Genomic DNA, 25304 nt, shown 5'->3' with positions numbered 1-25304 from the left:
AGCATTATAGAGTATAAATGTGACTGCATCCAACTCTGTGGAATTAGAGGGAACTGGCAGATCCAATGTGTTTCCTATGTTCCATTATCTCACCTATCAAATCAGAGAGCTTAACATTGTGTAAACATTTTCCCTAAAAGTCCACTAATGTGCCTTAAAAGCAGAGACTGAATCATTCTCTTTCCCTGGCCCCTTGGATGACTCACATTATGCAGAGTATACTGCATATAAAACTTTCTTGATGGTGTTGTTTATGTGAGCAGTTGTCCTCTGGTGATGACTGAGCTGATTTTAACCATTTCTTCTGAGCACATACATTATTTCTAGTTCTCTGGGCATAGTGTTTCATAAGCAACACTGGCCTTTAAAAGAGCTCTTTTATCTAGACAGTTTTTGTTTATCTTACTGATACTGTAGAACTTGGAGTGTTGGTTCCATATCCAGATGATGGTAGGGAAGCCAAAGACCAACGCCGGCCATCTGCCCTGAAAGTAACAAGGTGAATATAAAAATGAGAATACTCAAGATGGGATGAGGTTGGGGCAAATCACATAATCTGGGTGACAACATCACTGGGCAAATGCTGTGATATATGTACTACTATCACTGGGATATAAGTATACAACTGCTGCTTTTCACACAAATTCCATCATCACATGTATCATTATTTTAATATCACTGTAATGTTCCAGATGTCATTAAACTTTAAGTGACTCTAATACTTAAGAATGAAAGGCAGGATTAATCCTGATTAGAAAAAGCAATTTTGTTATAAATACAAGTTCAGTCAATTGTGTCTCATTTGCTGAAATGTCATTTACTGTAACTAACTACTGGTAATATCGACAAGAGGAGTCAAATTTAGCTTCTTGGAAGATTCTGGGCCATTTAACAGATTCTTGAGAAAATGTATGTTACAAAAGCTAGTTTAATACGAAACGCTTTTAATCTAGAAAATCTAAGATTCTAAAAAGTCAGTTAGAAACATCACCCACCACAGTTTAACCATGTTAAACTGAGTAAATGCTGATCTGTGATAAAAGTTTACTTGCCCTATAAATCTTGGTCATATCAAAACCTAGGAGCTGAATTAAAATGTGTAAGATTAATGCTAAGCCCATCAACAGCTATGAAGGGCCATACTTTTATTCTGTTGAAAAAAGGATTTTATGCAGCAAGAAAAAGGACAAATGCAGCACAGGGAAGCTATAAGATGGTTATGAATGGATGACAATATCATTTGTCACTCATATTTTAACCATAAAATATGATGAATGAGCCCCAATCTGTAATAAACCCTCACCAAAAAATGTAAATCTGCTTATATATCTCCAACATAGCAGAGTGGTGCTTAAAGCAGCCTTCCCTAAACTGATGCTTCCAGATGAGTTGGCATTGCTCATATTGATCGAATGGGATAGCAATCCCACCCAAATGGAAACCACTAGATTGGAAATATTAAACCAAAGGGTCAATATTGTTATATTCCAGCATGAATTTACACTTCTCTCCCCAGGCATATTTGTTCATCCTGACCCGCCAGGGTTATACTGTGTCACCAACCCAAATCTGTCACTGATTCTTCAGCAATATATCCATATGTTGGTAAAAGTATTTTAGTACTGAATGGATCTGTGTGGACAACATTTCTGTGCAATAACTGAAACTTTTGACCCAAAGGTTCATGAATTTGCTTGCAAAATTGGTTTCCAGTCCTATAGGTCCTATATATCAAACACCTTTGGCTACCTGTTGTCCAGTATGAATCTGCATGACTTCCCGAAAATGCCATTTAAGATAATATCTGTAAAAATCAATCTATCCAGGAAAAGATATGTGTGGTAAGAAGCACATACAACATGTTATTTCCTGCTGTAAGACATTCATGTGGCTCAAGTATTTTTAGACAAGCACTCAGAAATGAAGAACATTCTGTCAGAAAAAATAATCTTTGTGATATAATTATTGCTGTAATTTGGGTTATACTTCCCCTTTTTAGTATCAATTAACCATATCAATAATTCACAGTGTACCAGATTGTAATTATATAATTCCAATCTCTTCCATCTAATTTGATTACATAAACTTTACCAAGCATAGGCTTTACAAATAAAAAGCAATTTAAGTTATAAAAGCACTCATGCCTTTAGGTGCAATGCAAAAAATTGCAGAACAAAAATATGTAAACAACCCAGAATGGATTTACTCAATATTTTGCTAAGGGCCTGATGGAACCTCACAGTCTGTTCCTTTGGTTTTGTGGGTGGAGGTGGGCAGGAGAGGTTGTATGTGTCTGTCTATAAAAAGAGCAGAGAGCAGATGGGAAGTTCTTCCATAACCTCAAATGTCCCTGATGGGATGGCTTAATAGATCAAATACTAGAACAATAGCCAAAATCCTGCATTCTCCTTCAAATTTTACAAGAGACAGGAAGCTGAGTGAACCAATAACATGACAACCAAATATGGAAAGGTTGTGGCTGAGAATTGTCTAATTCCTGTATTATAATGGCAGGCTTAAATTCCTAAAGACCAGGCATCACCAAAGGAAGTGGTAGACATTAAAAGGAAAGAGGCAAATACCCAAGACTGCAAATACAAAGAGCATAGGAGTTTGGTCTTTTTTTTATATAAAAAGACTAGCTTTTTTGTTGTTTTCCAGAAGTAGACCGGCAGCTTTCTCACCCTAATTCTGGCATGTCACTTTCCTATAGAGGAAATATTACAGTTACAGTTAGTTCTTATGGACTGCTAACAGCTGATAGGTAAAGGACTATAAAGAATGGATGCCCAGTGGATCTTCTATGCAATTTATGTTTCTCTTGAGTCCCAGAGATGGAAGGCTCCTCTTACCTGCGGGAAGAAGCGAAGGAAAAGTGGGCTGGTGTGTTGGGGGAGAAATTCCGAGGACTGTCAAGGGGGCTGCTACCTGCAGACAGGACAGGATAGGAACATACAAAGTAAATTTAACATGTTGCTCTATGAGGCTACTATAGAACTATGACCAAATCAAATCTACTTCCAGTAGCCAGCAAAATCTAAAGTTTGAAAAATCAATCAAGATGGTACAACAACAATTAGCTAGCAAGATTGGAAAGGGCATAGAGAAGCTTGTTAAATATGGAAACAGCAGACAGAAGGAAGCCAAGAAACAGAACACCAGATGGATGGATGGATGGATGGACCAATGGACCAAACACAGCAATGGATTGTTGATTGAGTGTTAAATGGTGGATTAGAAACTAATTAGAGGAAAGATGGAAAATCAGGCCAGTGGACAGACAACTTCAGAGAGTTAGAAGGATGGATAAGATGGTTATACAGTATACTCTATTATGTAAATATATATATGTGGAATAAAAAGGCAGATGCCCTGGATAATAAAATAATGAAAAAACAAAGGAGGAATAGGATGTAGAGAAGTACAGAAAGACCAAAACTGCTTATGAATAATTTTCATAGGACTACTTTAGAATCAATGTCATGCTTGCTGTAAATACACAGATAAACTCATAAGGATGAATAAGACATGAGTGAGCATAAATTCAGATTTCTGTGGACATTTTGCCTCACTATGGCAAATAGGTACAACATAAAATTATGGAACACTTCCCCTCTCCCACAAGACACACACATATCACATTTTGGTCAGTTCTGACAATGAGAAGGAATCCCACACTTTAAAAATGAGGGACAGAACACAGATTAAAAGACAAAGAGATATGCCCTTGATTATTTTTTTTAAAAAAAAGGACATTGAATGATTCCTGGATAGGGACATTAACAATTGGGATACGGTATGTTCTTTCTCAATAACTTATTCAATCTAAACAGGCAGCTTATTTAAAGAACGGCTTCCTGTTCTTGTCTAGGCAAGAACAGAAAAGCAGGACTTAAAATGCCTGGAATTTTCTTGTGGCTTATGCACAGTTTTGCAGGAGGTACTTCAAGGCTGGAATTCTAGGAAGAAGGAGGGCCAAGGGCCTAACTCACCAATATGACCTGGGAGTGGAGAGTGAGGTCGTGGCAGGGTTGGTGATGTACTTGTCAGGATCAGGCTTTTTCTGTTACTGGTTCGGCAGCTGTACAAAGAGCAGGAAAGAAGAAAGGCCTAAATCAGGGTGTGTGCATGGATAAAGAACGCCAACCAGGAAGCAGGCTCCTTAGAAGACCACAGATGGAAAATTTGGCCAATTAATTATCTCCAGCTCAATTAGACGGACTACTCCAAACTGTAGCAGATGGTTACCTTTTGCAATCTCCCACTTGATTATTAGCTCAGCAATGAAATATGAAGTTGGATTGTTCCACTGAGTCAGACCATTGATCTCCCTTACACAATGTTGCTTGTTTTGATTACTAGGTCTCAAGCTGACAATTTTCCCAGCCCTATCGCTTGAACTCTGTTAACTGTAGAAGCTGAGGACTGAAGCAGAGACCTCTCTTTTGTATAAGTGAATGACCTCCTTCTGGGATCAGGCCAGTTTCTTCATCAAGTTTTACTTCTCAAGAGAAGCTACAGGAAGAAATGTTACTATCATGGATCCAACATGATGTATGATGCAAACCTACAGCAATGGGAGGCCATTACAAATGGGAAGGATTTATTAACAGATGTTGCAAAAATGGAAGAATTTACCAAGTTCCCTTATTCCTTCAACCTGACTTCCAACTGGAGCTCTAAGCACTAGACTCTCTCTTTTTGCACTCTCTCACACATATTTTTTAAATTTATAAATTTTAGATCCATTCTTGATAACTAGAGCCATCAGATTTTCAACTTTTTTCTCCCCTGAAAGACAAACAGGAGGGCATTGACTGTTTAAGAAGCTCCATTCACAGTAGCAGAGCAAAGCAGAACAAAAATTTTAAATAATCAATAAATAGCATTTGTAAATATGATTGGCAGCCTTACTTTCTCTCCCTAAAGTTACTTAATAGTACCTTCCACCCATAGCATAGAAGACTCGATTCCACACTTGTCACACCTTGCCATGATGAGACTGCGAGTAATTGTCATATTATATAATGCAAAATATACAATAAGCAAAGCACTCCAAACAAAGATCCTCTGCCAGAATATATACAATATGTGATTTGGGCTGGTACTATTTAGATGTGCACCTTGAGAAGGACCAGCTAGGATTTCCTTGCAGTTCCTCAGGTGCAAGTGGTTGGATTTTGGCATTATTCTGCCAGCTTTTGTTCAGTATTGCAAAAGCACTATGGTGTAGGTTACTAGCTGTAGACAAGGCTGGATGTCTGCCCAAGCCTGTTGCTGTCAGATCCTCAGGTTGCATGGCAGCTCAGAGATTGTCTGGTCATTTAGTGTGAGCTATTATTTGCTGATGTGTAGCAGTCCTGATATCTACTACGTGTTGCAATTCCAAGCTGACAAAATATGAACAACCTGGGGAAAAGGGCAGGTAAGTATGTGAGATAAGAAAAAATGTCAATGTAGTTTGTTCTTCTATACTACTTTTCTGAAAAACAGTCCTGTGAGGGGAGGGGAGGTACATGTTGTAAAACTATATTCTGATCAGACACAATAAAATAGAAATGAACACATTTAATTGTTCGTGTTCTCTCCATCTGTCTTCTATGCACTCTTCTTCCTTAAACAATATCAGAATGTGATATTCCGGGCAATAATGCTTTCTGAATGACTGTAATTTAAATATATTTTCCATACATTTAAGATGTATCATATCTGTCAGCCTACATGTCTTACATGCCACTGGTCCAAGAAAACCTGTGGTATCACAAACATGGTAATGTTGAATGATTTGCAATACTTCTGTTTTTGGATATCACAGTGACTAATCATGAGAGGCCACTAAGAAATATTTTCCAGATGAGTGTAGTGCAATTTCCCAACTTTATGCCCTTGAGATATGTTGGACCAATACCCATGACTTCTCAGCAAACATATGTGGGATCATGATAGTTGCTCAAACCCATCCTGAAGCATGGGTCCCCAACCCCGTGCAGTGGCAGGCGAAAGTGTGAAGCTCCACAAGTGCAAGCAGTGGGCACACACACAAATCCATCTGCTTCCTCCCCCACCCACCACCACTGCTGGTCCACCGAGCTGAAGAGGTTAGGGACCACTGTCCTAAAGCATTAAGAGGAATCATTTAGCACCTTACATTTAAAGTCCTCTCAAAGTTGAACTGGCAGAACAAGGCTTCAAACATGGTGATGAGCCTTGGTGGCATTGTGGTTAGAGTGCAGTACTGCAGGCTGGCTACTTCTGCTGCCTGCAATTCGGCAGTTCAAATCTCACCAGGCCCAAGATTGACTCACCCTTCCATCCTTCTGAGGTGGGTAAAATGAGGACACAGATCATTGGGGGCAATGTGCAATATCTGTAAACTGCTTAGAGAGGGCTGTAAAGGCTGTAAAGCACTGCAAAGCGGTATATAAGTCTAAGTGCTACGGCTATTTGTTTTGCCTGAGGTCTATTAATCTTTGTAAATAAAGCCAGAATCCTTTGCAAAAATAAACTCTCACATTGAATTGTGGGCTACAGCTTTCTTAAAAATATTTTTCATTGTATACAGGTCCGTGGTAGGTTTCTGCCGGTTCGCCCTGGTTCGCGCAGAGTGCGTGTGCGACGCGAACCAGTTGTTACATTGGTTGAAACCCACCACTGATACAGGTAGTCCTAGACTTACGACCACAATTTCCATTGCTAAACAAAAGTTGTTGACTTTTTGTCCCATTTTATGGTCTTTCTTGTACAGTTGTCAAATGAATCACTACGGTGGTTAAGTCAGTAACCCAGCTGTTAAGTGAATCTGGCTTCCTCACTGATTTTCCTTCTCAGAGGGTTGCAAAAGGTGATCACAAAACACTGGAACACTGCAACTGTAATAAATACATGCCAGCATCTGAATTTTGATCACATGACCACCAGGAGGAGGATGCAATGGTCGTAAGTGTGAAAAACTGACATCTTTTTCAGTGTTTCTGGAACTTCAAATGGTCACTAAACAAATGGTTGTAAGTCAAGAACTACCTGTGTTATACATAAAAAGGATTTATAGCTCAGGGCTGGGGAACTCTGGGAGGTGAAGTCCACAAGTCTTAAAAGAGCCAAGTTTGCAGATCTCTGGCATAGCTAATATTAAAAGAAACACAACAATATGCATAAGAAAAATTCTCAGTAATGAACCTCTTTCTCTCTAAGAAAAAATTGGCTTGAGCCAAGTTTCAAATAGAGGAATGGACTCTGAAAAGAAGAATCAATGAGCATCCAAATTGTTGCTTTATATCAAATGATACCACTAAAAGTCAAGTCACCACTTGTTAGCCAGACATAATTTCTAGCAACTCCTTTGGCTTTTTTGAAGCCTTGGACAAGCATGAAATATCTGGGAGGGGGCAGATATTTTATTTGCAGTGAGATAGGAGAAAAAGGCAATTCTCACCCCCCCCCAATTTCTCCAAACTTTGCTGTAAATGAGAAAACACTCAACCATCCTTTCAGCCTTTTCAATTAATTAAAGGCAAGAGGGAAGGAAGGACTTTTCTGCAGTGATAAAATGAAGGTTATGAATATATAAAAATAGTTATGATCAAGGAGAGATTTATGGAATCCTACTCAACAGCAATTACTATTACTGGTAGCTGTAAAAATCCTGATGTGTATCTGATCTATACAAATATTTCATTCTAAATTACTTAATGGTATTAAAATTAGTCCTTATGATTTCCAAATTGTACACTTGATTCTGATTATTCTGATTAATCAAACATCTGGAAAGCAGAAGGATGGAGTAAAAAACATGGACAATTATTAAGGAACACATCAATTATGTACACATACATACACACACACCATTTTTCATAGATTTTTGTCTTATGCTGAATTTCCCCAACCATCAGAAGTAGTGGAGAGAAAATGATAGAAAGGTCCCTTGAACAAGCCTTGATGGAACAAACATGCTTGGTGCCAAAGCACATACCCAGGACTGCTCTTGCTTTTTGATTGAGATATTCATTTCAGTCAAGGTACAGTAGGATATTTTTCCTGTGGATTGAACTTCATTGCATCACAAGGAACAAAACTCCCTAGCCTAGATCATCCATGATTATGCATCTCAACATCTGAAAATTTCTCTTCAGTTTGATGACATACTGTATATTTGTATCTATAGATCAGTTGAAAGGGTTTTTTTGTCTGTCTGTAAAGACCTCCATACTCACTGATCTATTTATCTAAATATCATTTATCACTGTTATTTATCTAAAACTATCTATGGATTCCCCCCCCCCTTTTTCTTTCAGGTTTCTCAGGGTGCTTTTGCCTTCAGGTTAGACAAAATGTTTGGGGATAACAGAGATGTTATGCTGGCCCTGTCATGCATCAGCTATAAAGCAATTGGATGCCAATTCAAAAAGAATTTGGTTTGGGGTAAAATTTGGTTTTTGGTAAAATTACTCTGGTGAATTTCAGTTGAGCTTTCAAAAACAGGAGATTCACATGTATGTAACTTTGATTATCGAAGATATCCGACTTATAGAAACTGTTTACATGCTTCATAAAAGACGTTGTAGGAGGAGCCAAGCCACACATTTTATGAATGTACACATTTTAATAAATTTCTTAGTCTGAAAAGATGCTACTGGACACTTCATAGAAGAATCATCAGTCAGGCTGGGTGAACTAAACTGGTTCCTTACATAATTTCTTAAGATGTTACTTACATACCATATAATGAATCATTATGTGATTTCACATCACTCCATGATTCATAGCTGTCTCCACTGAGAAAGCTGAATTAAAGTTTGGAATAATTTGGAAAGTTCATCTTCAGGGCAATGGAAAGGAAAAAGCCTCGGTCCCAGAAGTCCCATGCTGGAACCTTACTGCAAGAAAATGTTATAAATTACTTTTACTGATTACATACCAACCTAATTGTTGGTTTTTATTTATTTTATTTTTGTTGAACTTTCTAAGGGGCCCTGAAAGAAATTATCGTAAAAATGTGGCATATTTATGTATAAAAGATTAAAGTGAGCACTTGAGACAGAACAGTGAACCCTTCTTTTAAGAGAAGACTCTTTTGTTTGGATATCTGGAAGTAAATACGATTACGTGTTTACAATTCATATTCAGCATTTCCATAGTACTTTAAAAAGGGTGCAGCTGGCTTGTTCTGGTGTCAGGCCATGCATATCATGCAAAAGAGCCGTGGGATTGGGTTTTTTAACAAACAGGACATGTGAATTGGAGATCCCTTCTCTTTCTTCATACTGCTGCTTCCAGAATTTTTATTCCAAAATTGATTTTAACTCCCAATTTATGTTTCATGCTCATTTATAGGACTATAATACATAGGTAATGAAGTACTGGGAAATACTTATAGGCATTCCCTATCTGGACTGCAAAATTCCAGATGACCTCGAGTGCTGGAGGTCGGCTTCCAACTATACTTTGGACTTTTGCAGCTTAATCATGGTATGCCAACCCTATGGGAGTAGTAAACCTGATTGCATACAAGCTAGTTTATCTTCAATTTTTCTAGTCCTGGTGCCCAATAGAGATTTTGGCTGGGGAGGGTGATCCAACCAGGACTGTGGCAATTTTGAAAATGATTAGGAAGAAGTAGATCAGATTCTTGCAAGAACAAGCACAATTCTTTTTTTGTGGGGGAAAGACACAGTAATGATGGTTATTAAAGGAGCTGCATTTCTTTTCAGGCTGCTGAAAGGGAATACCATAGAGATGCTGTTGTTGTACAAGGCAGAAAGCATTTGTTCTGGATGTATGCCACTATATTCAATATATCCAGACTCCAAGTTAAAGAAGACTAGAAAAATGAACAAGGGATGTGGTTGCAACTATTAAATTTGGGCTAGCCTTTAATTTGCAGCTATTTCTCCAAACACTTAAAGAAATCATAGCCAAGATTTAGAAAGTAACAGGAACTGTTTTCAGAAATCATTTTTCCAACTCCAGTGCCCAAACTACAGTTGGATTCCTGCTTAATTATTAAGTCTTTCAGTTCTCAGCCTATCTTACTTGGTCAACCTATTGAGAAGTAATCCTTACAAACGGTGCTCAGAATTCCTCAAAGGAAGAGAGGGATAAAAATGTGAGGGGGAAAAATAACCCATTCAGCCAATTAACAAAATAGGAACATTCTTCAAATAAAGTAATTCTTGAATAACTTAGAACGCAGCTTTCCTATAGATGGAGCCATGGGGCAGAAGATAGTTCTGTCTCTTCTCCGGTTCAGCTCCCTTCTTTTGCTACAAATATTGTGCTGTTTAAGTCTCCCAGAAATTATATGCTTAAAAAAAAGCCTAAACTTGTTTTGTTAAGTGTCTTTTACTATTGTAGTTCCAAGCAAAGAGATACTGTAAACCACCTGGGCACTAACTGAGCTATACCTTATATATCTATGTCGATTATACCCTTGCATTCCCCAGGACGTGTATCTCCTGCATATGTCCACTTTCTCATCTTATCTTTTTATTGAGTTATTAAGCCAAAATCCATCCTTCTAATTATCAATGTTTAAACGAAGAGCCTATTCTCTCTACAGAGAGATAGATGAGGCACAGTTAGCTGAACCTCTCCAGTGGAAATATGTAAATTTCTAGTACGCTAGCACAGCATGGAGACCTCAATGCTGTGCCATAATCCTTAGAGACCTGCAGAGATAAGGATGCAATTCTGCAGCCTAGCAATCCTGCAGTTGTGTTGCATTAGGTGCATAGTGCATATAAGGAGCATGGCATCTGCAGCTATTCCCAGGCTTTACCCACCACTGCCCTCCCACCCCAATAGGAACCGCATTATTGCTGTACAGCAGTTATCAGTCCTTATGGTGAATAGGAGAGGAAAGAGTTTATGTTGCTGCAAACTGTTTTCCATACAATCATCTCCAAATACAACAGAACCTATGGCAGATTCTTAAGGGCCAGCTGTGGTATCATGAACATGATGAAGAGTAGAAGCCCAAATCTCTGCCTCACCTGACTCCTTCCCTTTCAGTCTCTAGACATCCATCTTTCTAAATCAACAGTAAAATGCCTTTGGCTCTGCATCTCTCCATCAATTCAGCCCCTCCCTCACCTTGTAATATCTCAGGTACTCTCAGCCTCCCTCCAGTCCCTTTGCTAGTCTCCCCACCATCCTCGGGTCCTCCTCTGGCTGTTCAGCACTTACGCAGGTCAGAGAGCAAAGGATTCAGATGATGGGGCACTCCTGGGCTGGAATCTGGGAGAAAGGTGCAGAGAAGGACAGACCAAGAGGAAGAGCATGCCACCTCTCCATACATAGGCTGGGTAGCCATTCATATACATTGCCTGGCTGTTGCCATGGCATCCTATTCTTCACAAGCCCTTCCCCCAACCCTTACTCCATGAACTGCGCCACATCCCCACCAGCCACTGCAGCCCCCCCACCCCCACCCCAGAGCCTCCTCCCCAGGGATCCTGAGCTGCCTGGCCAGGATTTGCAGGGAGGGGGAAATCACACCCCGCCACCCTCACAGATGCAAATAGCTTTAGAGTCTGTGAGTTTCAAGATAGAAATTCAAGGAGGATGCCGCAGGAGTAAAGGGAGGAAAATAATGAAAAAGAGATGGAGAGCAGGAGAAGGGGTGGGGAAGAAAGCGACAGGAGCAGCAAGGATGGAGAAACAGAAACAGAGGGGAGAATGGGGAGGGGCTAGCAATAGATGGAGAAGAAGAGGGATGGAGTCCAATGCTCCCTCTCCCCCTCAGTACCGTTTTTTACCTTTTCGTGCGGCGAAACATGTTGCTGTCAAGGAAATCGGGCATAGAGAAATTGGAGAGCGCTGTCCACAAGGACTCAGACATCATCCCCCAGGGGGGCCATAGTGGTGAGTCTGGGAGGGCTGCCTACTGCAAAAGCTACTTCTTAGCCCCACTGGAGCAGGAGTGAAGGGGTGGGGGGGGGAACCTTTCCTTTGGAAGAAGAAAGGAGATCTGCAATGGAGGGGGGAAGAGAGCAGCAGAGAAATAGAGGGAATGAAGGGAGGGGCACAGAGAAAGGGGGAGGAGGGGGAGGCGTGAGGGGGCGGTGCTGTATGAGTGGTAATGTGTGCTAGAACACACACTGAAAGTGCCTGTGCTCTGCAAATGGGTGTGGATTGTGTACACACACATTTGTTCGGTACAAAGACAAAGGTTTGGTTCATGCAGTATTCCTTCCAGTCAAGAACTGGAACCAAATAAGGACCCACTGCATGCAAATAACCTGATATTTTTCTACAAATAATACACTACTTCTTAGCTACATCTGTATGTATCCCTACCTGGAATGCAAAGTAGTCCTGAGCTATAAAAATCCAAAGATTGCTTATGCATATCCCTAAACATGCACAAAATGCCTGACTGTATGTGATGCTGTAGGTGTTGTCACCAAAAAACAAAATAAAACAAGGAACTCTACCCAAAATTGGAACCCAATTGCCTGCTTAATTTTAAACTGCTCAGTCTGGGTTGAAGCTGATTCATCTAAGCGACAGCAGCTGATCTGCAATTTAATGCTAAATCTGGGAAATGGGACACCTGTCACTATCCTGTTTTCCCCAAAATAAGACATCCCCTGATAATAAGCCCAATCGGGCTTTTGAGCACATGGCAATAAGGCCAAGTGCTTATTTCAGGGTTCAAAAAAATATAAGATAGGGTCTTATTTTCAGGGAAATACGGTAGATGAGGATTCTTTGGGTCAATGCAAGCTGCTTACAGTATTTCTAACAAGGATCCATTATTTGTTGAGTCAGTGGGATTCAATAAAATCATTTAGAGATGGATATAAATCTGATGCTTGGGATCAAGTCTATTATTATTATTATTTATTAATTAATTAAAAAATTATATGCTTCCTGACTCCCAGTGGCATCCCAAGGAGACACTGTTCACAGCTACTTTTCCCCATGTACCTTTCCAATACTGTGTGAATTCATACAGTGGCTAAAAAATGAGCTGTGGAAGAAATTCCAGGATCAGATTCTGACTCTACATAGAGATGTTACTTACTTAGAGGTTTTGCATTTTGCACGTAATAAAGTAAAACAGATTTCTTTTGCTGGCCTTTGGTCGTTATTGCATTGAGATAACTCTTCAGAGTCATATAGCCTGGATGATTTGCAAATTAAAGCACCATCATTTCTGAAGGGCATTAGGTTGGAGGAAGGCTAGGTAGGACTAGAGTTTGACTAGCACTTCAAAAATACGTTTACCCAGTAACTTAGATTAGTATTTCCATCCTATATTGCAGAATATAGGATGGAAATAATTTATAGACTGGCAACAGAAATGCAAAAACAGATTCCTGCATGTGGCAAATTAATCCAAGGGTCAGTCTGCCTGAGCAAAAAATTATCACAATTAGGTTTCAGTTATGATAACTGCAGTACCTGGACTGAGCAAATTCTTCTTTGCACCTTTCCTATTCTTTGCCCTACCGGCTCCCATCTCTTTCACAGCATGGTCTTACTCCTAATACAGCTATGAAAAAAGATAGATTTCTTCGCCTCTACCCCCCCCCCCGCTGACAGTTTGAGAGAAAAAGCAAATGTTGTCTTTTATCTAAGAGAGTAGTAGAATGTAAACGAATGGTTAAAATGTTGAATTAGGGTTAGGAAGATTTGGAGTCAGTTTCATCTCATTCTTGCAAGTTCAATGGATTCCTTGGGGGTAATAGCACTATCACACATTCCAACCTACTTGATAAAGGTCATGTTATAGGATGTGATAGATGTCACCTTGAGCTCTTGGGGAAAAGATGGAAATGTATTTAACAATAACTCCAATAATAAATAAACCATATGATTTAGATATTCAGCTGGGCTGGAAATTTCACCATAATCCTCCAAACAACAACAGGGCTCTTCGATAACACCTAGAGGGACTTGTCTGAAGGAGCCCTAAACAAAATTTTCACATAGATGGAAAGTTTACGTGTAATGAAAACAACTAGAATAAACACCTTCTGATTTGTAGTTCCTCACCATAGTGAGGTTGGGGAACACAGAGTGCATTATTCCTGCTGGTCCATTCCCATAACTATAATCACTACCATAACAAATATAGATTTTGAATTCTTACTGTTGTAGGAAGTGATGCATGAAATCTTCAAATCTAAAAACAAAATCTGTAAACTATCTGTGAACCATTCATCTCTGTATTACTCAAGAAGGCAATGAATAAAATCCATACACAGTGGTATACTGTATACCAGGCTCCAATAACATTCTCGTATCATTTTCAGTAGTTGACAGAAAGTGAAACATACATAAATGTACAGAAAATATTCTTAAGATATATATGTAGAAATACCCCTGAATTTAGTAAATGCTGGAGTATTTACCAAAGAAATATAGCTATGTGCTATATAAGTGTATAGGTGTCCACCAAACATTCTACTTTAACACATTCTTATTTCTGCATGAATGAAAAAGGCTTTCTTAAAGATATGGTGCCTTTTAAGGTTGGCTTAGCCTACTTTGCCATTTCAAATATATAGACCACCTAATGCCATTGCATCCTAAGGCATGTTGGAGATATTTTTCCATTTTTGAAAAGGTGCTGTCTTGCCCTAAAAGTTAGAAGTATTTAGAAATAAGTTGAAAGCTTGAATCAAAATCTCAGAAACATTAAAACCTTGCCCTTGACTTCCCTATCATTGGTAATTTGTCCCTAACATTTCTGCTCTTCATCTCTACTCTATTCAAGGTCTTTGGTTTCACCTTAGTATCATTTTAAAGCAGAACAGTGCTGGGAAATGCAGCAGAAACATGCATTAAACATAGCAGTGGTATTCATTTTTGTGTAAAAGGCATGTTGACATTATAATGCAAGTGAAATGCAAACAGTGTTGGGTAGTTGGACAGGGAGTTAACTCATTTCTAGCTTTGACTGTAATCAAAAGTTGGAGAACAGTTTTGTGTCTAATAAGAATAAATTGCTCAGCACAACAGAGGTACTGCCTAATAATAATCAGCCACAATGAATCGCTTCAGTGTCATGCATGGTGTCTTTACCTGAATAAGTCCAAGGACAATATTAGGGTATACTGTTAAAAAATGTGGCTCCACCTGAATGTTTTGTCTCTACTGACAAGTTGGTGTTTCCATATATGTGTATGAATGAAAGTGAAAAGCTGTACTCTGGAATTCTATACAATAATCTCCTACATATAAGATCAGTTGGTCTGCCCACTTTTCTCTTGAACTGTTTTACCATTCTATGTAAAAAAAAGATGCTACAAAAAGCTGGAGCAGAGAAAATGGTGATAGATCAATATGAAGCTAGCCTTTCATTTTATGAGAAAACTACTCAAATTCCTCCAGAAATGAATTAAGAAGTATAGTCCCTCACCTTTTGGGGAAACCATAAATGTCCTTGTGATATCAATAGCCAATTCTTATCAATTGTACAGTCAGTGTACAATCAGTGTAAATCATTTGAGATTTACTTGCATAAATAGCAACTTATACAATGCAAAAAAATATCCATCCTTAACAGATCTGGAAGCATCAGGTAAAGAATAGATGAGAGCATGCAAAAATAAGAAGAATCTTAAACACACATTTCTTGTTTTCTCCATTTTATAAGTTGATTACTAGTAAGTACACTTTGAGGGAGAGTATTTCAAACACATCTGCCTAGAAACATGAAAAAACTAACTAACTTCTAATTTCACATACTGTAATTAAGTTTCCCTCTTGTGAAGACTTTTTTCATCTAATAGCCTATATATATTATATACATTAATTCCAACATTAGATAAAACATATTAGTTTTAATTTAAACAATTTATTCAGGAAGGTAAGGGTATTTCAGAATATTTAACCACAGAAGTAAAAAGGACATATATTTCACAATTCCCAAACTACAATATTCAGTAAAGAAGTGAAACAGACAGAATTTTTTAACAGTGGTATAATCATTAGCCATTAGATTATTTCTTCAGATATTGCTGCATACTGCTTACCATTTAGGCACAGACTTAGCAACTGCAGAGAAAACTTGGTTCTTAAGGAATACGAACACAGTTGTTGATAAAATGGTAAAAAAAATACCTGTGAAGGTATTGCCTACATAGGCTACTTTGAAGATGGAAGACAAATGTCTTAGCCTTAGACACAATATTATTCCATGAATGGATTTCCAAGAAACTTAACTGCTATGCAAGAAAAAATATACAAAATAGATTTTAGATATGTCCTAAGTTGCAATTAACCAAGGTAATATCATTTCTCAACAATTACAAATGTTTCCACTATGTTGCCTCATTCTAGTCCATGAGTGACACAGATTTAACTCAGCCATACTGGGGTTAAAGTAGCCTTTCTTTTGGACTGGTGCATGTGTGTGTGTGTGTTCTCTACCAGTACACTCTTCTGCTGCTATTTTGCTATTTGCTTCCTAAAGAGCTGGACTTAGCAGGATGTAAACTTTTAAGAAAGTTATTTGGTCTATAATGCGAACCTTTACTAATGTTAGTTGGTCTGGAAAGTTGAAGAGCCTGAACTAGCCTAACAGAAAAATAGTGTAGTAGTGAAATGTCAGGACCAATACACACTCCTTTTTGTCTCTACAATAGAAAATTTAGAAGTCTGCATGTCAACAATTGGTGACTACAAAGAAAAAGAAAAAGGGAGAAATCCTAAATAACAATAGCAATAGCACTTAGACTTATATATTGCTTCACAGTACTTTACAGCCCTCTCTAAGTGGTTTACAGAGTCAGTGTATAGAATAGAATAGAATAGAATAGAATAGAATAGAATAGAATAGAATAGAATAGAATAGAATAGAATAGAATAGAATAGAATTTTTTATTGGCCAAGTGTGATTGGACACACAAGGAATTTGTCTTGGTGCATATGCTCTCAATACACAAAAGAAAAGAGATGTTCATCAAGAATCATAAGGTACAACACTTAATGATAGTCATAGAGTACAAATAAGCAATCAGAAAACAATATCAATATAAACCGTAAGGATACAAGCAACACAGTCATACAGTCATAAGTGGAAGGAGATGGGTGATGGGAACGATGAGAAGATTAATAGTAGTGCAGACTTAGTAAATAGTTTGAAAGTGCTGAGGGAATTATTTGTTTAGCAGAGTGATGCTGTTCGGGGAAAAACTGTTCTTGTGTCTAGTTGTTCTGGTGTGCAGAATATTGCCCCCAACAATCTGGGTCCTCATTTTACCCACCTTGGAAGGATGGAAGACTGAGTCAACCTTGAACCTGGTGAGATTTGATCTGCCAAACTGCTGGCAGCCGGTGATCAGCAGAAATAGTCTGCACTACTGCACTATAACCCCTGCACCACTGCAGCTCATAAATAAAAGTACTGTCTTCCCACTATTATGTTCATGATGCTTGTATGTGCCAGCATGGAATCTAAGGCTCCAATAGAACAGAATATTTGTAACATGGTTGAACTGTGGGGTCCTTGGTGCTCTCTGAACTTTGCGGGGGGGTGCAGATGTTTTACTACTCAACTAGGTAACATAGTCAGTGCTAGCTAGTCTTAGTCTCTTCTGCACTGCAGCCTTATGTTGTTTGACTTCCATGCACAGGTGGATGGAAAGAAAGCTGGCTTAAGACATTTCTTTTCAGACTTCCTTAATTTTGGCCACAGCAGATGTGCTAACTATGGCCTCTGGCTGGAGAATTCTTTATCCCCCATGGACGCTGCTTTCCTTTCTGTGAGTGGGTCTTTATGGATATGTGGTCTCCGCTATTAGACTGAGAGGGTTCTTGGAGTCTTAGTGGACAACCAACTAAATATGAGCCAGCAGTGTGCAGCGGTAGCCAAAAAAGCCAGTGCAATCCTAAATTGTATTAACAGAGAGATACAATCAAGTGAGGTACTAAAACCACTCTATAAAATCTTAGTAAGACCACACCTAGAATACTGTATCCAGTTTTGTTCACCATACTATAAAAAAGATGTTGAGACTCTAGAAAAAGTTCAGAGAAGAGCAACCAGGATGATTAGGGGACTGGACACTAAAATGTATGAAGAACGGTTGCAGGAACTGGGCATTGCTAGTCTAGTGAAGAGAAGGACCAGGGGCTGCCACAGAGAGTAAGGGGTCAAGCTATTTCCCAAAGCATGTGAAGGCTAGACAAGGAATAATGGATGGAAACTGATCAAGGACAGATTCAACCTAGAAATAAAGATAAATTTTCTGACAGTGAGAACAATCAACCAATGGAACAGCTTGCCTTCAGAAGTTGTGAGAACTTCATCACTAGAGGCTTTCAGGAGGAGATTGGACTGCCATTTGTTGGAAGTGGTGTAGGGTTCTTCTGCTTGGGTGGGGGGGTTGGACTAGATGACCTATAAGGTCCCTTCCAAGTCTGTTAATCTAATCTAATCTAATCTAATCTAAATGTTATTCTTTTCCAGACTTTTTGTATGTTGTGATCCCTTCAGAAGGGGGAAGGCAGCCCAGCAACCTAGGACAAAATTACTGTGACGGGTAACTGGAAAGGCAGAAGCATTCCTGCCACAATGCACTCAAGCCTATTTATTTATTTATTGGATGTGTACAGCTCCCCATCTCACACGTGTGATTTTCTTAAAGCATAGGAGGAAAACCACTCAGCACTACTTATACTGGCACAAGTCGGAAAACATTATTTTTATTGCACAGAAGGAAAAGACAGATGGAGGTGGTCCTCCCATTAGCTTGAGGACACACAGAGGGCAACATCATACCTTCCTGCTCCCAAGAAGCAATTAGTGGCCATACCTGGCTGTGCCAATCAACCTTAAGAGCAATGGCAGACAGAATTCTGCTTTCAGACTTACCCCTTCCTGCCATAGTGCCCTTACTGGTGGGTGCTGCTCCTGCCAGCAAGTAATAGCTTGAAAAGAAAGAGCAGCAAAGCCAGAAGACTCAACCAATGTCTTTGGCTATCATATGTTGCACATCCATCCATGGAATAGCATCATTCAGCAGTGACTCACAAGAGGCACCAAAAAGACAGGGTAGCATTTCAATGTAATACTCTGTACCTTCAAGAGTAGATGAATAATTCAGTAAAGAGATAAAACCCCTTGTGGAGTAAGTATTCAACCTGAGTTTAATAAAGTAGGACAGGGGCAGGCTGGGAGGAAAATTAAAGAATAACCAATAATAACAGCAAAAATACTGAATGTTAGTTTTAGGGGCTTTTAAGGATAACATTAAAATGGCTCTTCTGCTGCCTCCGCTAAAATTCTCCTCCTTTAGTTACCCTCAGTGCTTAAAAGTTCCACGTTGTGTTCTTTACCAAGCCAATTGTAGAGAATTGTGCTCAACTTGTGCTTTCCAGATGTATTGGGACTGCCACTCTCACAACCCTCAGCCAAGAGGATATCAGATTAGGAAAAGCTGAGGTACAGCTTCTGTTGAGGATGTGAAGCCTGAAAAGAGGATCCTGCACACAGCAAGGCACATAAAACATTATTATGGGAAGGTTTGGTCACCACAGGTTTCATTCATTTATATAAATTCTTCAGCTAGGGAGGCAGCATGGATCACTACCAGGATAGGAGAAACAACAAGGCTACAATCATTCCCCCTCTGAATGTTCTTATCAGTGAAAAATATTTTACTTACCTGCTGCTTTTTCTGGGCAAAGGGAGGTCCTTCTGGAAAGGAAAAAAAACACCTTCCATTAGTTACAGCTCCAAACAGAGCCAGGAGAAAGGAAAACTGACTGCTCATTTTCACGTCCTATTCTTCGTGGGAAATAAACAGTAAACAACATCAGTCTTTCCCATTTCTTGAATAGCCTTGTCATTAAGAGAGTATTCTGATTCATACCAATATAAGGTAAAGAGATTGTTTATATGGAAACCAGCTGTTCTACAGGCAGAGGGTCACAGCAGCTAGTCAACAATTATTTTCTTCAACAGCTTCAGTTGAGAAAGTTATACCAATAAAACCCAGTCAGAAATATTGAGACAGACAAGATTCCACTAGACAAAAGGAGGATGAGGAAATCCAGTAGAGTTAGAGCAGCACCTAACACATAGCAGCTGAATCTGTGATGATGCAAGAACGGTTTTCAGGAGGTTGAGGCAAGGATATATATTTGTTATGATTGCAGGAGAGCAGAGGAAAACAAAAGGAAAAGACAATGATGATGATTTGCACATAATTCAGCTTCCTCAATTATGACCCTTGTGGAGTAGACACAATTCTACCTCTCATAGTTGCGAAGTTGTAAGTATTTAGTCACCGCAAGTCTGCTGAAATCTCAGAAGCTGAAGTGATTATTAGCAATTACTTTAGCTTCTGAGATTTCAGCAGACATGCAGTGACTAAATACAGTTCCTGCACTCCAAGGGTGAGGCATTTAAGTTCTCCATACATTTACCTCCTTGCCTTGAATAAATGATGTAATATAATATAAATAAAAAGGCAGAATAAATTGCACAAACAAGCGAATTAACTGACAATGTGTCAACACACTGAAAACCTTTTTTCCTTGGGTGTTTCCTGGGGGTAGGGGGGCAGAATTTGAATTAGAATATTATAGAATAAACAAATTCTGTTTATAGGATGATGGACAGGGGAGAAAATGCAGTGTCATAAATAAAAATGAAAAAGGAACAGTCTGCAGGTTTCCATAGACTAGGTGTGTGTGTGTGAGGGGGGGGGATGCATACACAAATTTATTTTGACAGAGATATTGGATTTTCCATATTGATCACATGCCGGAACATATACTTATAAAATGCAGTGCAATTGCCAAAACCTTATTTAATATCACTGTTTTAAAGCTTGGATTCCAATGGCAGTCACTCATTTTGGACTGAAATCTCGCTTTTTTCTGAGATGATGAAAAAATGTGATATCAATGGACAGGAGGATTCAAAAGTAGATTTTTGTAAACACACAGGAAGGAGAGGGAGAGGGAGAGAGGGAATGGCTTCTGCATGGTATCCAATGTCCCTAAGCTTCATACGGCCCCAGATGAAAACTGTCAAAAGCATTATAATATGATTTTATTTTTCATAAGATTGCAAAGAAAAACCATAAATACATGGTGTGGGTGCAATCCTATTAACTATCATTTTAATTCAGCTGAACTCCAAATGAAATGAAATCAAAATTCATGTTTGTCTGGATCCGATCCCCCCCCCTCAACTTTCTAAACATTTTCATCCCAGAAAATATTGTGTAGCTCTGCCCTATATAAGCAATTTTCAGGAATCAGAATTTATTACAGCCAAGATAAGTCTGAGGCAGAGTCTGTGCACTCAGTTGAATACAAATTGGTTTTATTTGCGGATGATGTTATTTTGTTTATTTCTAATCTTAATACTATTATCCCAGTGTTAATGTAACACTGTTTTTAGTAAAATAGCAGGATGCTATATTAACTGGTCCAAATTAAAATTGATGCCAACAAGTGAAATTTCATTTAAAGAATATCAACGCTGCATTTCTATGTGCATTCCAAAAGATATACTTTGGTTAGCCATAAACTTATATACGGCTTCACAGTGCTTTACAGCCCTCTCTAAGTGGTTTACAGAGTCATTATATTGCCCCCAACAATCTGGGTTCTCATTTTACCGACCATGGAAGGATGGAAGGCTGAGTCAACTTTGAGCAGCTCAGAATCCAACTCTAGTGAGTGAGCAGTTAAGTTAGCCTGCAATGCTGCATTCTAACCACTGCCGTCAGCACAGCCCTTACAATAGTTAGTAATATTTAGTAATATGTCTCTTTCACTGTGCTTTTAGTTATGTGTTTATTATTTTATTATGTTACTGTAAACTCTCCAGAGACACTGAGATGAGAAGGGCAGTATAGAAATTTAATAATTAAATAAATAAACATGTAACATAAATAAAATATAGAAAGACATTGGTTCAGATATCGATAATGAGAGTCGTTAAATCTCATCTTTTGGGAAAAAGTGAGAATTTTCAAAATGAGTATTATTTTCAGATTTATATGTATACTGACAGGAATCTTAGTTCATGTATCTGGAAAATATTTTCAAAAAATGCATTCTTTGTTTAGAAATTTACTATTGGGTTCTTTGATTCTGACAATATTTTATAGAAAATGCAACTACAGTTAATGAGGGAGAAATAAATTTTCCGAATCAGAAACTACTGTATATGCCATGCTTACCTATCATCAAATATTAAATATTGGGAGCCAACAATTAGTGTTAATTTTCTGATTTGGGAAACTTTGGAATATATCGTACCCTTGGTTGTATGAACAGTATTAGAATCAAAATACATTAGAACTCTAGTACCTCTGGAAACAATGTCAGAAAATTATTTTATTCTACTTATTTATTTGGATTTTTTAAAACCTGCATTTATTAATTTTATAAAAAACTCAAGCAGTGAACATATCCAACATATCTTCCTCCTCCTATTTTCCATACAATAATAACCCTGTGAAGTGGGTTGACCTGACAGAGGGTGATTGACCCAAAATCACTCAGATGGCTTTCATGCCTAAGGCAGAACTAAAATTCAGAATTTCCTGGTTTCTAGCTTGGTACCTTAACCACTACATCAAACTTTGGACCAAATGAGAAACAATAGAGGTGATATATGAAGAGATAAATATCATTTTCTAGATGTAACCCAATGATAATATTTATTAGCATCTGAGACATCTGAGATACTAAAACAACTTGTTAAAGCCTTTATTTTTTTAAAAAAAACCCTACTATAGTATGAATTTTTGTAGATATTTGCTGTCAAAACCACTTGATATGCAGATACTAAAAAGTAAATTAATGGCCTAATCCATTTACTCGGCTTGGAGACCTGGTTACACTTGCCACCTATGACAGATGTAGACTTTGCCTACAGATATAGACTTTATATGGACAAGCATAATGAAATATGGAACTCATAAAAATACAGTAAATTAAAAATGATAGTTATATAAGTGTCATAGAAATATATATATATGTAGTTCAATAATATTTATATTAGGTAAGTACTGTACATACAGAATTGTAACTACTAACAGTAGCTATAGTTATAATAATATACAAGTATTCATTTTTCATTTTTCTGTTGTATTTTTAAAAACTTTTTTCAAAAGCACTTTTTGTGTGGGTTTATTTTCTTGAGAATGTTAATCTTTAATTCCTTTTCTGTTACAGTTACTATTTTAAAAGCGATAAATAATAAACAATAATATTTGAAATACCAGTAGTTACAATATCAACGATGACATCTATTTCTATGGAGAGATTATTTCCAAAGGATGCTAATGAAGGAATGACAGATATGAAACAATTTTTCCTGAAGCAAACGTATTAGAACCAGAAATACTGGGTAATAACAAAAGTGTGAATTACTTTATAGTAATATAGTATATTACTTTACAGAGAAGGCATCTGAAGTTGGAACACAAATGATAAGTGAAGAGCATGACCTGGGTAAAGACTTTCCGCTGGATATACAAAATGCTGTTCTTCTTCAAAAGCTTTGTAAATCAAAGTGGAAAAGGCAAATGACTAATCTAGACAATGGCCTAGACCAGTGTTGACAAATCTTTTCGGCAGCGAGTGCTGAAACGGAAGCACATGTGCGTGCATAGGGGAGCACCAGAAACTGGAAGAACAGCTCCCCAGCATGCACGCACGTGCCAGGAAGCTGAGCTTCCTGTTTCCGGCGTGCACATGTGCACCGGTCATGTGGTCTTCCAGTTTCTGGCACATATGTATATGCAAAGAGAAGCTGGCCGGCACAAATGCATGCACTGGAAACTGGACGAGCAACAAAGTGATGGCTGGCATGCCCGGAAAGACGGTTCTGCATGCGTGCCATAGATTAGCTATCATGGGCCTAGACAATGACTTTTTACTGCCTTTACAAAAGAGGTTTGCTAAAGCATTGAAGAAACCTTTGCAATGGGAAAAAGAAAAATTGAACCAAGATAAAATCCTACAACAATATCGGACTGAATTAAACATTAAGATTGTCAAAAGGAAAAGGAAAAAATATATAATTGACCAAAGTTCAAGTAAGACGTTTCTATAAAGCTTTGTTAATGCTTTACAGATTTTTTGCTGACACTAGGACTGAAAAGGGTTAGAGGTGATGACTTTATGAATTTCCATATAGATAAGGAATGTGTTATGGGAAGTAGAAATATTTGTAACATTATAAAGGAAGAAGAATTACATTTGTTTATGCTTGTTGCGATGGAAGATTGCAGGTCACCTCTTTATTTCTCTTTAAAAATTTACTTCTTTTTTTGCTTTTTTGCTTTGCATTTTATTCGTTCTATTTCGCCTTCTCTCTCTGAGTTTAGTTCGTATTTGCTTTTATTATTGTAATTAAAATCCTCAGTAAAAATGCCTTTCTGTGCCTCTGCAAATTATCATGTCATCATTCTGCCAGGGTGGCAGAAGCTTGGAAGTTTAAAGGAGTGGCTAATGGACTACCTTGCTGAGGTGTCTTTAGGACTCTTTAGGAAACAAAGTGATATGAATTTTCTGGTTCTTCTTTCATATCCTCTTCCAGCCCACCTTCAGTATTTAGCTATATGCAGAAGCCTCTGGCTTCACCTTCTTGAATGCAGACATATCACACCGCTATCATTTCATTTTCAAATGAGAATAGTAACTTTTTATTTTTTCCCCAACCTATTGCCCTCCAGATCTCTTGGACTACAACTCTAATAATGCCCTCTGTGGCTTGGGGAGATGGGAGCTGTAATCCCAAGCATCTGGAGAGTACAAAATCATAAAAAGTTATTTTAGACTGCTATTTTTTGGTCAAGCAAGCTAAGACTTCCCCAGACTCCTTCTACTGTATTTATGGTACTATATATCTACTATATATTGCCATCTAATAGACATTGGGAACTTTGCAGCCCAGCTATGATGGTCCTCCTTTTTCCTGTTTATCTCATCTTCATCGATAAACTTGAGATAAATATGCAGCAAAGACTGCTCCTTTTGATGAAAGCCTGCTGATTCTGCTTTATTTCAGTGACAATGCCTTAGTTCAGTCTTCTTACCATTATTACATAAGTAACCCAAGAAAAAAAAACCCCATGAGTTGCAAAGTCCAACTCTCAAGGATTGGTAATGTAGATGATGTTGAGATACACAAAGGTTATTTGACCATCATGTCCCAACATGTCCTGTAATGGCATTTACAGGAAATGCTTTTTGCACTGGGTATTTCACAGGCACCCGAAAAATACTAATGCCTAGAGTTCCTTGAATAGGTTTCATACAAATGTTAATGAAAGATAAATAATTATCCAAATAACAAGATGAATTATTTAGCTGGTCTG

The 25304-nt window shown here is 38.2% G+C and overlaps 1 protein-coding gene across 1 annotated transcript in view; it reads right to left on the bottom strand.

Moving 5' to 3' along the window:
• The window catches only part of MAST1 (microtubule associated serine/threonine kinase 1), an 83915-nt gene that overhangs the window by 45317 nt on the left and 13294 nt on the right, over nucleotides 1-25304 (bottom strand). Inside the window, exons 2-5 of the mRNA XM_058167979.1 lie at nucleotides 19620-19651; nucleotides 3993-4081; nucleotides 2853-2928; nucleotides 407-485 (exon numbers count right to left, since the gene is read on the bottom strand). Coding sequence (XP_058023962.1) covers nucleotides 407-485; nucleotides 2853-2928; nucleotides 3993-4081; nucleotides 19620-19651 — 276 coding nt within the window. The remainder of the gene's footprint in view (nucleotides 1-406; nucleotides 486-2852; nucleotides 2929-3992; nucleotides 4082-19619; nucleotides 19652-25304) is intronic.

This window comes from Ahaetulla prasina, chromosome 2, assembly GCF_028640845.1.
Source record: "Ahaetulla prasina isolate Xishuangbanna chromosome 2, ASM2864084v1, whole genome shotgun sequence".
Taxonomy (NCBI): domain Eukaryota; kingdom Metazoa; phylum Chordata; class Lepidosauria; order Squamata; family Colubridae; genus Ahaetulla; species Ahaetulla prasina.
This window is presented reverse-complemented; position numbering and strand designations above follow the sequence as displayed.